The sequence below is a fragment of the Pseudorasbora parva genome, chromosome 13 (genome assembly GCF_024679245.1).
Source record: "Pseudorasbora parva isolate DD20220531a chromosome 13, ASM2467924v1, whole genome shotgun sequence".
Taxonomy (NCBI): domain Eukaryota; kingdom Metazoa; phylum Chordata; class Actinopteri; order Cypriniformes; family Gobionidae; genus Pseudorasbora; species Pseudorasbora parva.
Window position 1 is genome coordinate 18947862 of NC_090184.1, and position 14710 is coordinate 18962571.

The window sequence follows — 14710 nt, forward strand, 5'->3', positions numbered from 1 at the left end:
TCCTTGTTAGAGCGTCCGACGCTAATGCCGGCGACCCAGGTTCGAGTCCTGCTTGGAGCGGGCGGTTCGAAAAGGAGGGGTTACATTGGTGCCGTGACCCGGGGTGGGAGTGAGGTTTAGGGGGGTGAGTGTAACAGAGGCCAGCTAGTAGTTGCTGTGTGAGTAAATTTCGCTCCTCTGATCTCAAGAGATGCTCTAGCGACTGACTCTAGAGGTTGCAGCCTTTAGCCTCCTTGTTAGAGCATCCGACTCTCATGCCTGCAGACCTGGGTTTGAGTCCCGCTTGGAGCAGGTGGTTTCGAGGGGTTTCAGGAGGGGTTACACCAAATTCAACTTACTGCGCATGCGTAAAAACTCAATGATATGATACAGACGTCATAAAGTTATCACGCAATTCTTTTGGCAGGATCCTTTTATTTAGCGAAACATCTCACCATTAACTGATAATGTCAGGTCACACTCGGTCAACCATTATGTTTGGTCTAAAACGCAACTCCACTCGTGTTTTGCCAAAGTACAGCAAATGCAAGTACATTTTCTGTCATCCTTGTAGGACTGTGATATGAAGTGTGCAAAGTAACATATTTTAGCAACTGTGTGAACGTGAATAGCACATAACTGGCACAATATCGGTATAAACCATGGTATAAACATGCATATATATTGGTACAATTTGTGTCACATGACTAAACATGCATCATCGGTTTCAAATACCTTCGTCTTCACTGTCCACACTACGATGCGAAGACGCGTTTTCAAATTCATCCAATTTGGAGAATGTTTTCAAAAAGCTACGTTTTCATTGCCTTAAAACGCCATCTCACGTGGACTGAAGGCCAAAACGGAGAGAAAAAGATGCATTTTCAAACTAAACCGTATTAGTGTGGACATGGCCAGAACATCTTTTAGATCATTTCGATGCTTTTGCTACTTTCTTACAGCCACTTTCTTTTTTATGAAACTCAACAATCTTTAGCTGCACGTCAGAACTATATTCTTTGAAATTACTTACTGTTACGTATGCTCTATAAGGCCATAAACTCTTTCTTCATCTCTCACACTCTTTACAAAGAGCACAATCCTTGGTCCGTGCCTGGTTTCTGTAGTGTAGAGCAGCAAGGACCTGTGGACTCTCTGTTTGTCAGATTGACTTATGAACACAAAGCTCTAGGGAGAGTATAACAGATCCTGCAAACCAGAGCTCCTGAACCACACACACACACACACACACACACACACACACACACACACACACACACACACACTGTACAGCAATCTTGGGACCCTAAACAAGATACAGTTGCATGATTGAATGAAAAGCATAACTGTGCATAACACAACACTAATGAGTTAATTCATTTGACAACAGGTGAACTGAATAAAACTGAATGACTAGAAACTAGAGATGCAACAATACAGTAAGTCCAAGGTTCAATACATACCTTTAGTTTTTTTGCTTTTCTATTCTTAAGTGACAGGAACAGCAGGATTTTTAGTAGGACTGGTTGTTAAAGGTCCCATTCTTCGCGTGTTTTTGAGGCTTTGATTATGTTTACAGTGTGCAATATAACATGAGTTCATGTTTCGCGTGTAAAAAAACAGTATTTTTAACACAATTGACTTATCTGTATACCGGTGTTTCCTCTGTCCTAAAAACGGCCTGATGATTTCCTTGTTCTATGAAGTCCCTCCTTCAGAAATACGTAACGAGTTCTGATTAGGCCAGCGCTTCCCGCGCTGTGATTGGACAGCAGCTTAGCACGTTGCCCGGAAAGGTCCCGCCTCTTATCATAACGGGTAGATACGATACGCGCGCTCAATGTTATTGCAAAAATGTCTATATTGCCTTATCAATTTGAGTCGGAATCAGACACGGAGAATATCGAAGAGGATCGATTACAACCTGCTCAGAGACTTTTGCTGGATGTTTCAGAATGGTAAGCTGTCTATTCAGTAGTTTAAACTGATCATTACAAACACCAACAATCGATGGTGTCAGAATGAATTACTACACTTTTATATGCTAAGTTTTTCGGATTAGTTTCAATTACCATCTAACGTTAGTTAACAAAGCTAAACAGCGTTGCACTTTGTGTAATGAGTTACATAAACTGTTAAACGGACCGACTTAAATAATAAAATACACTTACCGGTTGTGGTCCATATAAACAACGCCTTCTCCAGACAAAGAGGGAACTGCGTCATCTTTTAAGAATAATCTTTCTGCGAATCCGGCATTAAACTGATTAAGATTGAGGAAGAAGTCCTCAGCAAAATGTGCTGCACATAGTTTTAAATTGTGATTATAATTTTCCGGAACCAAGTTAACCATAAACTGTAGCCATTGATCTCTACGTACAGCGTCCGTGGGAAGGCCAAACAAAGGTGATTTGACTCCGGGATGAAAATAACAGCGTTTCAATGGCATGGCAACAAACACACTCTACAAAAACAACGCTTCCTATTCTCGACCTGCGAGAGCAAAAGGACAACGCCCCCGAATTTGCGTGTTCTTGTGGGCGGAGGGTTCCTCAACAAACGGTTTTAGTTGCGTCATTAAAGCAGGAAGTGCAGAGGTGTAGTCCAAACCGGTCGTTCGCTGTAAGCTTTGAAAGGGAACTTCTGTTAAATAAAATATCTCGCTTGGCATTGAACTTTGAGCTTTATAATTTTACAGGTATTATTTATGCTCTAACAGCAACATTACACACTAACTAAAGTTTGAAAGATGGAATCGCAAAGAATGGGACCTTTAAAGATCCCTAACTTTCAGCACAACAATTGAATGGGGATGTCATCTTGTGTGGGGTGAAATTTGGCACAAAACTCATGGTGCCACCATGAGTTTTGTGCCAAAGCAATAGGTTAAGGAAAAATACTCTTTCTTTAGTTTACTTAAAAGAATTGAAAAGGCTTACTTAAACTTAGAACTTTACTTTAAAAAAACTAGTATAACTCTACCACTAACTAACTAGGTGTGATGTGAATGGATGTCGCATTGTTCAGCATATTGGGATGGAGGTAAATTATAGAATTTGTAGAAAAATTATTAATTAAAGGTGCACTATGTAGTATTTTTGCAGTAAAATATCCAAAAACCATTAGGCTGGTGTTATATATTTTGTTCAGTTGAGTACCTACAATATCCCAAATGTTTCCAACTATTTGTAAATTGTGAGAAAATTGCTATTTTAACTAAGGACCAGGATGTTTCAGCATAGGAAGACGCCTGTCAATCGTGTCATATCTGCGTTACCCTCGGTTTCAGGTATTATTTGGCTGAAGCGCTTTACCCTTAGCAGTGTGAACAAGTGAACACACGGAGTAACGTCATAACATAATTTTCAACACACTTAAATGTATCTAATATGATAAACAGAGCTGCATTACCTCATAATCATAACCGGAAGAGCGGATCAGTGCAGGCGCCCGGCGACTGTGTCCCGTCCCGTCATAATAAATGTCCCAGTGTTCGCGAGGTGGTTATTTGTTTAACAAATCGCTCCAGCAGCTGTGCTCAGCTCCACAATACTCGGTCCTGCTCTGCTTTACACTACAGTCATGTTAATAACTGCATGCATGAACGTAATTTCTGCCCGAGTCCTAATTTCCACCGGCTGTGAGGTGAAGACATGTCCCAAGATGCTGCGCTCAATCATCAACTACGCATTTGTTTAGAATAGGCGCCCTCCAGTGGACGGAAAGTTGCATAGTGCACCTTTAAATGCAAAACCGTATTGAGAATTCAAATATTGAGAATTGTGGCATCCCTACTAGAAACTAGAGGTGTATTCACAGCATGTCGTAATTACCGCAGTTATGTGATTTCAACTTCTAAAAAGCATTCTCGTCTTCATAGAGCTCACAATTACAGCTTGTAAAATAAGGATTGTCTGAGACCTCCTACATGTAGGCTACCACGTGACTGCTATAGCACTTGCCTGCTGCAGATTCATTTCAGCGTTGATAGTGGTGCCATAGAAATGCATAATTCCAGCTCAGAATATAACGTCACATGTTGACCGCACTAGTTTAATATATTGTTTAATATCTTAATACCTTTTTTAACATAATTTTATGTGTCTACATATTTTACTGGACAAAAGAATATAGTGGATAAGATTTGTTTTAAAATGACCAGTACAGTTGCTTATGTTTAGCAACTCATGAGAATGTATTAGTGTGAAAATACCCTTCTCTCTTTCCCTCTCTCATCCACTTACTGCTTTTCCTCCCCTGAGAGCCTAAAGGTAATGGATCAAGGCAACATGGTTAATTCAGTATGTGGAAAAACTGTATTGAGCAGAGGCAATGGATTCAGGGCACACGTAATGGCCTTGTGGGCGGTACACATACATTTATTCACTTTTCAACAAGCATGCAAATATGCAAAATATATTCTGCAACCATAGACTAGTGCTTGTGTTGCTCTAATTAATCTTATTAATCAGGTGAAGTGAACTGATTTATGCAGGATAACTAATGTTCAGGAGAATTACACACCCAAGTTTCAAAAGGCATTTATGGCTCTCTCTTTAGATAGCACTTCCCAGATCCAGCAGCAGTGGTGTTAAAAGACTTTACCAATCAATAATAGAGATGAGGGGGATGGGGGCTGAGATTAATGGGCCAGTGATGGCAGGCCAAACAAGCCCTAATTTGTTACACTCATCTATAATCACAGTCTGAAACTGCTACCAGATTTCTGTTCAATAACTCTGTCCATTAAATAAAATGGAAAAGATCTGTAGTTTATGCAAATTTCAGTACATTTCAGTAAACGGAAGAAAATGGAAAAATGATGTGGACCAGTGTCAACTAACTAAACCAATTAAACTACTACAATTATTTTCTTATACATAAAATGGTTGTGAATTGAAATAAAGCTGAACAATAAATATCAGATGTAAACTTAAAATGTAAAGAAAATAACTAACTGGAATAAAATATTTAAGTACTAATTTTACTAAAACAATAAAAGATACAGTGCCTTGCGAAAGTATTCGGCCCCCTTGAACTTTGCGACCTTTTGCCACATTTCAGGCTTCAAACATGAAGATATAAAACTGTAATTTTTTTTAAATAATCAACAACAAGTGGGACACAATCATGAAGTGGAATGAAATTTATTGGATATTTCAAACTTTTTTAACAAATCAAAAACTGAAAAATTGGGCGTGCAAAATTATTCGTCCCTTTTACTTTCAGTGCAGTAAACTCTCCAGAAGTTCAGTGAGGATCTCTGAATGATCCAATGTTGACCTAAATGACTAATGATGATAAATAGAATCCACCTGTGTGTAATCAAGTCTCCATATAAATGCACCTGCACTGTGATAGTCTCAGAGGTCCGTTTAAAGTGCAGAGAGCATCATGAAGAACAAGGAACACACCAGGCAGGTCCGAGATACTGTTGTGGAGAAGTTTAAAGCCGGATTTGGATACAAAAAGATTTCCCAAGCTTTAAACATCCCAAGGACCACTGTGCAAGCGATAATATTGAAATGGAAGGAGTATCAGATCACTGCAAATCTACCAAGACCTGGCCATCCCTCTAAACTTTCAGCTCATACAAGGAGAAGACTGATCAGAGATGCAGCCAAGAGGCCCATGATCACTCTGGATGAACTGCAGAGATCTACAGCTGAGGTGGGAGACTCTGTCCATAGGACAACAATCAGTCGTATACTGCACAAATCTGGCCTTTATGGAAGGGTGGCAAGAAGAAAGCCATTTCTTAAAGATATCCATAAAAAGTGTTGTTTAAAGTTTGCCACAAGCCACCTGGGAGACACACCAAACATGTGGAAGAAGGTGCTCTGGTCAGATGAAACCAAAATTGAACTTTTTGGCAACAATGCAAAACGTTATGTTTGGCGTAAAAGCAACACAGCTCATCTCCGTGAACATACCATCCTCACTGTCAAACATGGTGGTGGCAGCATCATGGTTTGGGCCTGCTCTTCTTCAGCAGGGACAGGGAAGATGGTTAAAATTGATGGGAAGATGGATGGAGCCAAATACAGGACCAATCTGGAAGAAAACCTGATGGAGTCTGCAAAAGACCTGAGACTGGGACGGAGATTTGTCTTCCAACAAGACAATGATCCAAAACATAAAGCAAAATCTACAATGGAATGGTTCAAAAATAAACATATCCAGGTGTTAGAATGGCCAAGTCAAAGTCCAGACCTGAATCCAATCGAGAATTTGTGGAAAGAACTGAAAACTGCTGTTCACAAACGCTCTCCATCCAACCTCACTGAGCTCGAGATGTTCTGCAAGGAGGAATGGGCAAAAATTTCAGTCTCTCGATGTGCAAAACTGATAGAGACATACCCCAAGCGACTTACAGCTGTAATCGCAACAAAAGGTGGCGCACAAAGTAATAACTTAAGGGGGCCGAATAATTTTGCACGCCCAATTTTTCAGTTTTTGATTTGTTAAAAAAGTTTGAAATATCCAATACATTTTGTTCCACTTCATGATTGTGTCCCACTTGTTGATTCTTCACAAAAAATAACTGTTTTATATCTTTACGTTTGAAGCCTGAAATGTGGCAAAAGGTCGCAAAGTTCAAGGGGGCCGAATACTTTCGCAAGGCACTGTAAATAGCAAAAGTTAAAATTATAAAAAAGCTATAATATATTATAATATAATATAATCCACCTTTATTCATAAAGCACCTTAAAAACAACACTGTTGACCAAAGTGCTGAACACTATTCACAAAGCATGATCAAAACATCAAATAGCAATAAAACAAATACAACAACACAAAGTCTTGAGAGAATGTTTTGAGATGGGATTTAAAAACAGGGAGAGACTTAGCCAGTCTAAATGTGCAGAGGCAGCTCATTCAATTAATTTATAATATAATATAATATAATATAATATAATATAATATAATATAATATAATATAATATAATATAATATAATATAATATAATATAAAATTGTCACAATCAGCAGCTGCAGTGCCCTTGATATCCACCAGAGGGCACTCCCCTCTTCACTGTCCTTCCAACATGAACTACATTTCCCAGAAAAGTTTTACTGCCTGGTCTCATTCCTGATTGTTCTCAGCTGTTTCTCATTACATTGTCAATCCCTGCCTATATAAGCCGAAAACAAGCACTCTGGCATGGAGCTTCACAAGAAATTGCACTGTGAACTCAATATGCACTTCAGCGTCATATGTAACAACACTACTGTTGCACTGGATTTCTCTTTTTGCCTGTGCCTTGGACTCTGTCACTGAATCTTCCCAAGACCTGAGCCTCTACACAACATGGCCACCACGGCAGAGTCTCCAGCCATCATGGACACCACGCCAGAGTTTCCGGTTGTCATGAACGTTGTTAATAAAGTCATTAAGACAGTTTCTAGGCGAGTGAAACTGGCATTCGACATGGCAAATCCTCCAATTATGTTGTTCCTTTTTGCTCTGACACGGCCCTGGAGGTTGTCCCCGTATTTCCTCTCTGCCCAGACAAGACCACAGAGGTTGTTCCTGAACTTTCTGTTTGCACTGAGATGTCCACAAAAGGCAAACTGCCCAGTTATAGAAACTTTGCCTGTTTTGACAGGGCCCCTGAGGCCTACCATAGCCTCTCTATTCTTTTTGTTCCAGTGCTACCAGATCTGCTTTGGAGATCTTTAGACCCGCCCACTCTGTTGTGGTGGTCTTCGGCCCTGCCTGCTCTGCCATGCTGATCCTCAGCTATGCCATTGGGGTCTTTAGCTCCACCGTGGTGGTCATCAGCTATGCCTGGGTGGTCTAAAGCCCTGCCAACTCCGCCATGGTGGTCATCAGAACCATCTGCCCTACTGTGGTGGTCTCTAGCTCTGCTGAGTTGCTCTTTAGTCCTGTCAGCTCTGCCCTAGATCCACCCCAATCTCTAGTTCTGCTTCCCATTCCATCAACCTGGCCTTATGTCCCAGCCCCATTCTACCTCCCTCCTGGATTTCTTTGTCTGTTTTAGGAGTGTCTGGAATATGCTCCTTAAAGGGGCAGGTGGGCATTTCTAAACCCTTGTATCCTGGATTCCTGCATCTTGGTTTTGCTCTTATGACTGTTGTCCTGGAATTCTCTGTTTGCCTGTGCTTTGGAATCTGTCATTGTTTGACCTGTATTTTTAACCTTTTGCCTGTTTAAATAAAATTTTTGGATTACCCTTTAATAAACTTCTGCATTTGGTTCCTCAGCCTTGAGTTTTGGAGCAGTTTCATGACTAATATAATTTAATATATGAAGTAAATAGTATATCTATTTTGGCATTAATGCTAAGGGATGGCATGAAATAATTGACTCCATATCAGCACATTGTGATGTTATGATGGCATACAAAACAGGGGAAGTTTCTCACCAGGCCTGGGCCTTTCGACGGGTCATACTTTTTCTAAGCCACTTGGAGTGAGGGGTCAGGTGGTAGATGAGCTGTCTGCAGATTTTATCAGTCGACTTCAGCGTCTCTGAGTCCTGAAATAACATGAATAGAAAGGCTCAATAAGAATGAAAAAAATATGAATATGATTAAACTTGACAAGATAAATGTGGGGCCTACAGCATCAAGTTCTCATATTTTGCAAGTAAACTAAATAATTCACTACATAAAGAGCAGATCAGGGCAGTTTCTTATCGTAATCCTTTTTTCTGAAGTTTGATGCACTTTTTAGATCTAAATTTAGATTTGGATGAAAATACATCAGAAAAATAATCTTCTCTTAGACTGTAATCTCTGTAATCTCCTCTGATATATAATCCAGATTGGCTTTGTGTAATTTTTTTGTCTTGTGGTTTTACAAAGATGGCTGTCTGAAGCTTTGAATCACCAAACACTTCTGTGTGTACTGGCCAGATCAGACTCATTCGTCATATACAGATCAGTGAAAGACAAGACAGAAAAAAAAAGAATTAAGATGATTAATTCAAATCATCTTTAAACAAATGAGCTTTTTTTGGCAGGTCAATCTGTCTCTGTCTGTGCTGCCCTGTACAAGTATTCTCGATAAAGAGTATAAGAGAGCTGTCAGTGAATGTGACACTTTTTGTATAATTAAATGATAAAACTCGTCGATTTTTATTTCAGAGAAAGTCAGTTTGTATTGACATCGATACAAGTCATCTGAACACTTGCTGAAGTTTGTCTGCCTGAACAACCAGACTATCTAAACTAACATTTTACTGTTGCCTTCCATTAATATCTCGCACCCTGCTTAGATGGCAGTCTCTGAACCTCCCACTGGCATAAGCAAGGTGATGGTTTCACATTTAGAGAAGCAAACCTGGTAAGAACACACTGACTGTAGGAGGTGAATTAAATCATGTCATCAAATATTTATACTGGAACAGATGTGATGTTAAACCAATGCCATTTAATACCATTGTGAAACAATGCCCTTAACTTTTCCTTTTTGTAACGTAAAATCATAACCTTCCTAAAATAATTGCCCAAGTAATTTTTTCAGTTTTCTCAGAAAATACAAAAAACTGAAAACGAGTCAATCTTGACATAGGCCATTATACTACAGGCCAGGGTATAATTGCATGATCCGTTCAACTGAGGATATGGGCGTATTTTACCAGAGGTGGCCAGCATCGTGAGGAGATGAAGTAATCAAAAAATGACTACGACAATTATTACATTGGTTTAGCAGATGATCATATGATGGAGGAGAGCATAATAATTGTTATACATCTGTGGTGCAGACGATCACAATTTAGCCCCAAGTCCCAGTAAAGTATGCCAGATTGTGATGGTATACTGTATGGAAGGCAATTTCCTTCACATAAGAAAAAAAAAATCATGCTTTGGTTTGTCATATTTTTGACTTTGGTCATAAAAAGTCATTATCACAAGAAAACAGACAATATATGTCATAATTATGACTTTGTATTTCTTTACTTAAACTTTTTAATCACATAATTGTGACTTAGTATCTGACCAATCTTATTTTAGTCAGACCAATTCCTCAAACACAGATCAGTGAAAAGACTGAAAAAAAAGCAATATGATTAATTAAAATAATAAAAACAGATTTGCTTTTTTGGGAGGTCAATCTGTCTCTGTGATGTGTCATACAAATATTCTCCATAGTGTCATAATTGTGATTTATAATTTCATAATTTTGTCATAATCTAAACTTTTTTGTTATAACTGTCATTTCGACATTTAATTTCATAACTGTGACTTCGTATCTCAATTTCAACATTTTGCCATTACTTTGTTTTTTTAATAGCATAATTGTGACATAGTGTCTCAAACTCTTTTGTCATTATTTCAACATTACATCTCACAATTATGATGTTGCATTTCAAAATTGCAACTTTTTGCCATTATTGACTTTTATCTCCAAATTGCAACTAAGCATCTCAAAATGTAAAAAATGATTAGTCATAATTATGACTTTTTATGTAATTTTTATGGCTTTTTTTGGGAGGTTAATCAGTCTCTGTCTGTGCTCCATGTAAGGAATAATCGACGACGGAACATTAAATGAATAGAAAAATAATGCACAACAGAGGTGGTAAATGGGTCACGAAGTAAAGCCGAGTCAATATTCCGCTCATACGATGGTTGCCACACCTCAAAACATTGTTCAGATGATGTATTTTAAGACATTTGTCAGGTGTTGTCCTTAAAACGCTCTTGTGTGCAGGACTGCTTACTTACGCATCGAAACCCAAACCTCTGTTGCTTATTCCAAAAGTAATTAAAGAAGTGAATTATAAGAGAGAGAGAGAGAGAGAGAGAGAGAGAGAGAGAGAGAGAGAGAGAGAGAGCGTATGTGAATTACCTCAGTCTGTGCTTCTCTTTCAACAGTGTTCCGACAGCAGCAGCGTCTACTAATACGAAACTGTAAGAACAGCGCAATTATTACCTCGCTATTGAAAAATGTCATGTAGATTTTAAGTGACGAAACTATTTTACTGATAAAAATCGTCAGAGCAGTGCTGACAACAGGTTTCTGTGCAAGTGTGTCCGTAGCCTACTGTATGCGTGTTTTCCGTACATAATAAAATGTACAAAAAGAAAAAGAAAAACAAAGTGGGAAAAAAAAACATGCAAATAATTTGTCATTTTTATCATATTGTTTATTTATTTGCTTGGTCAGTGTCGTTGTGGGTTTTGGTTATTTTGCTGTTGTTGGCTGTAAAGACATTTGAAATAAATAAAAATAATTTGGTGTAGTGATATGGAACTGTAATGGACCTGCCTAAACCTACTTTAGCCTGCGTTTCTCTGAAAGTAATTGTACAACTTAGAACGTTCGTCAGCCAATCAGATTCAAGCATTCAACAACCCCGCAGTATACAAATATTCTCAATAAAATCTAATATGTGTAAAGTGTGTAAGTATACTTCAAATACTTAATTTATGTACTTAATATAAATACCCTGCAATTACTTTTGGTATACTAAATGTATATATGTTTAAAGTCTGCTATACTGTATTATAACTTTTATCCCATGATTATGATTTGTGTCATTATAAAGTTGTCATTATTTTAGCATTATCTCAATATTGTGACTGTCATTGCTTTAACTTTTCATTTCATAATTGTTACTTGGTATCTCACAACTTCAACTTTGTCATTACTTGAACTTTCCCCCAGGTTTCACTGACAAGGCTCAAGTCTAGTCTTAGACTACAATGCATGTTTGAGCTGTTTTAACTGGAAGCAAATTGCAATTTCCATTGTTTTGTCTCAAGACACACACCAGTAATGTTTTTTTTTTTTTTTTTTTTTTTTTTTTTAAGGCACGTTTAAAAAGCTACTTAAATTTCCTAATTTAACTAAGGCCTGGCTTAATCTAAGACCTGTCTGTGAAACTGGGGCTTAATCTCATAATTGTGTTTTGGTATCTCAAAATTATAGCTCTTTTTTCATAATTTTGTCTTTTTGGGGAGGTCAATCTGTCTCTGTCAGTGCTCCATGCACAAATATTCTCGATAAAGTAGAATATATAACTAGAAGATATAACTTAGTTGTCATGATTTGGACTTTTTGTGTCATTATATATTTATTTCATTATGACTTGGTATGTTATAATTTGAATTTTATATCATTATTTTGACTTTTTTTCATAATTATGATGTGAATTCAGTCACTGTCACTTGCAGAGAAGGTCAGGTTGAAGTGTGCAGTTCTCTAGTGACAGTTTCCATACAGTCTCTATACTGAGTACCACACTGAGCTTGCTGAGTCTTTAGATGAGAATGTACATCTCTGTTAAGAATCACCTCCCTATGACTCTGACAGAAGCACAGCAAGATCTCCAACTAATTTAATGCATCTACTCTTAAACCCAGCAGCAGCCTTAAGGTTCAGCAACTATATTAATCATTAGGAGGACAAGAAAAAAAATCTGCATAATATTATAGACAATCTTTAATGGACAAAAATATGAGATAAGCGAGCAGACCAGACTTTGGTTTTCATCAGACTGCTAGTTTCTATTGTGCCCTGGAGCTGGTATGGCTTACAAATCAAGACTTCAGCAGAAAAAGGAAATCAGTCAAAGAATGCCCTGTGGTGCTGATTCAAAGATCCTGGATGGATGTGGGGCTGACTTAAGGCACACTGACGCTTTGCTGGACTTCAATCAGATCATACTTTCAGCAAATTCACACAACACTCAGAGAAGGTATTGATTTTAGGAATGGTTGAGACACAAGGCAACAATACATTGTTTAATCTCATCTGTTTTGGGTTTAATCAAGACTCGAGCTTGAAAGTTCTTTATGATTTGTTTGAACAGACGCAACTAACCTTCTGCAATGCAGACTAGGTTTTAAATGAATGCATGAAGAAACACAAATGAGATGCCGTAGTTATCATTCCCTGTCTTGTCTTGTATTGCATTTGTGAGCCATGTGTGGATTACAAAATTGTTTGTGAGCTCCATTTGATGGCTGCAGTAAATCAGTACACTAAACGCAAACACATTTCTTTTCATTTACTCTAAGTAGCAATCAGCAAGCGAAGAAATGACATGCTCAAGTGAAACTGAATGACTCACCTTCTTTGGGCACTGCATGTCTCTAGCCAGACTCAGCAGGAGCTCGTGAGATATGGGGTCCACCAGGTTAAGGAAGGATGCGTTCTTATAGAGGATATCATTGAGAGATGTGCCCTCTAATCCCAAGTCCTGAAAAAGAAAACACAAAGAGAGCACATATTATCAGTCACTCACTCAAGAGGCCTTTTCTGGCAGTTTCATTATGTGCTGTATGCCTCTGAATTGCACACAATGTTTGTTTTTGTCTTTATTCAAAATGGTACCCTGGAATATAAGATGAAAACATCAAAATACTACTACAATAAACTATGTATAATATACATTAAACAATGGCACAAATACTAGTAAATTGACTAGCGCAAACCTTAGTAAATCACCCTGCATTATTCATTTAAAGCTACACTGTGTAACTTTTTTAGTTTATTCTTAGCTAAAAACACTTAGTTCTTTCAAAAATACATGTTCTCATTAATGTATATTTACTTATATTTAAGTTATATTATATTTATATTATAAATATAATATAACTTAAATTATATTAATTATGTATTATTATTAATTATTATTTACTTTAATTATATTAAGTATATTTAAGTTATAACGTATTCTCGTAAGTTTATAATATGCCATTGAAAATACATACGGGTGAGGGGTTCTAATGCTGGTCGCCATGTTGCCCCTCCATCTTGAAAGTACATTAGCCAAAGAGGGACATACCCGTAAATCAAGCTTCACCTTTCGCGTTTTAACACTCGATGGCACTGTGTCAAATGTGAAGAGGGGGATTGCCATGTTAGTCTTGGAATAAATCGGCCACCGTAGGAGTTAAAACGAAATCAGAATTGTGAGGAACAGAAACTAATATTCACTGGATGGTCATATACCTTTTCACCGCTAGATGGGGGAAAATATCACACAGTGTAGCTTTAAATACTCTCCTCCTATAAATTTTGTGTCTGAAAGGTAAACTCCTACAAATGCATATGCAACAAGGTCAGCTGCAAAATAATTTAAGAAATCTGACTTTTAGTTATAATTGTAACTTTTTAACTCATAATTATTACTTATGCAACCTGCAAGCGATCACATCATTACGACATAACACAAGCTGATTGGCCTCTGCTGATCCTGCAGCCAATGAGATTGCTTCCTCAACATTTAAGTAGTCTAGTTCAGTGTAACGCCGCATTCACACGGGGCGTAGGCGTTAACGCTTGACGGAGGGCGTGGCTGAACCTTGGTGCTGACGCGATTGTCATAGTGACAACAGCCAATCACATTAACTTGCCGCTTGGACCACAACACAAAAAAGCGCCTTTTTTGGCACGGGTGCTCGAAGCTGTTGAGTATATTAAATTCTGAAAAGGCACCGACAGCGAGGAGAATATCGCGTTCTGGATGTTTCACGGAGCAGTAATGAACACAATGGGCTAGCGTCTGCTGTAGGATATTTACATACGATCTGATTGGATGACGCCTGCGCTGGCGTTTGAAAAGTTGAGAAATCTTCAACTTCTGCCACTTGCAACGCGAGTAAAGCGCCATGACGGAACCCACAATTCAGTTCGGCAATGGATGATGTCACCCATTCAAAGTAAATGGGAAGCATTAACGCCTTCGCCCCATGTGAATGCGGCGTAAGGGAATCCTGTAGCGAACTATAAGAGTTCCCTTTGAAACGCTT

The 14710-nt window shown here is 38.2% G+C and overlaps 2 protein-coding genes across 3 annotated transcripts in view; one reads left to right on the forward strand and one right to left on the reverse strand.

Annotated features, from left to right (window-relative positions):
* The window catches only part of ggt1a (gamma-glutamyltransferase 1a), a 92512-nt gene that overhangs the window by 31087 nt on the left and 46715 nt on the right, over positions 1-14710 (forward strand). The gene's annotated exons all lie outside the window — the stretch shown is intronic.
* The window catches only part of lrrc75ba (leucine rich repeat containing 75Ba), a 68427-nt gene that overhangs the window by 30623 nt on the left and 23094 nt on the right, over positions 1-14710 (reverse strand). The window contains exons 2-4 of one of the 2 annotated variants that reach the window (XM_067413357.1): positions 13027-13155; positions 10800-10859; positions 8369-8481 (exon numbers count right to left, since the gene is read on the reverse strand). In XM_067413357.1, the coding sequence (XP_067269458.1) occupies positions 8369-8481; positions 10800-10859; positions 13027-13155 (302 nt within the window). The remainder of the gene's footprint in view (positions 1-8368; positions 8482-10799; positions 10860-13026; positions 13156-14710) is intronic. The other variant, XM_067413358.1, reaches the window with a different exon arrangement.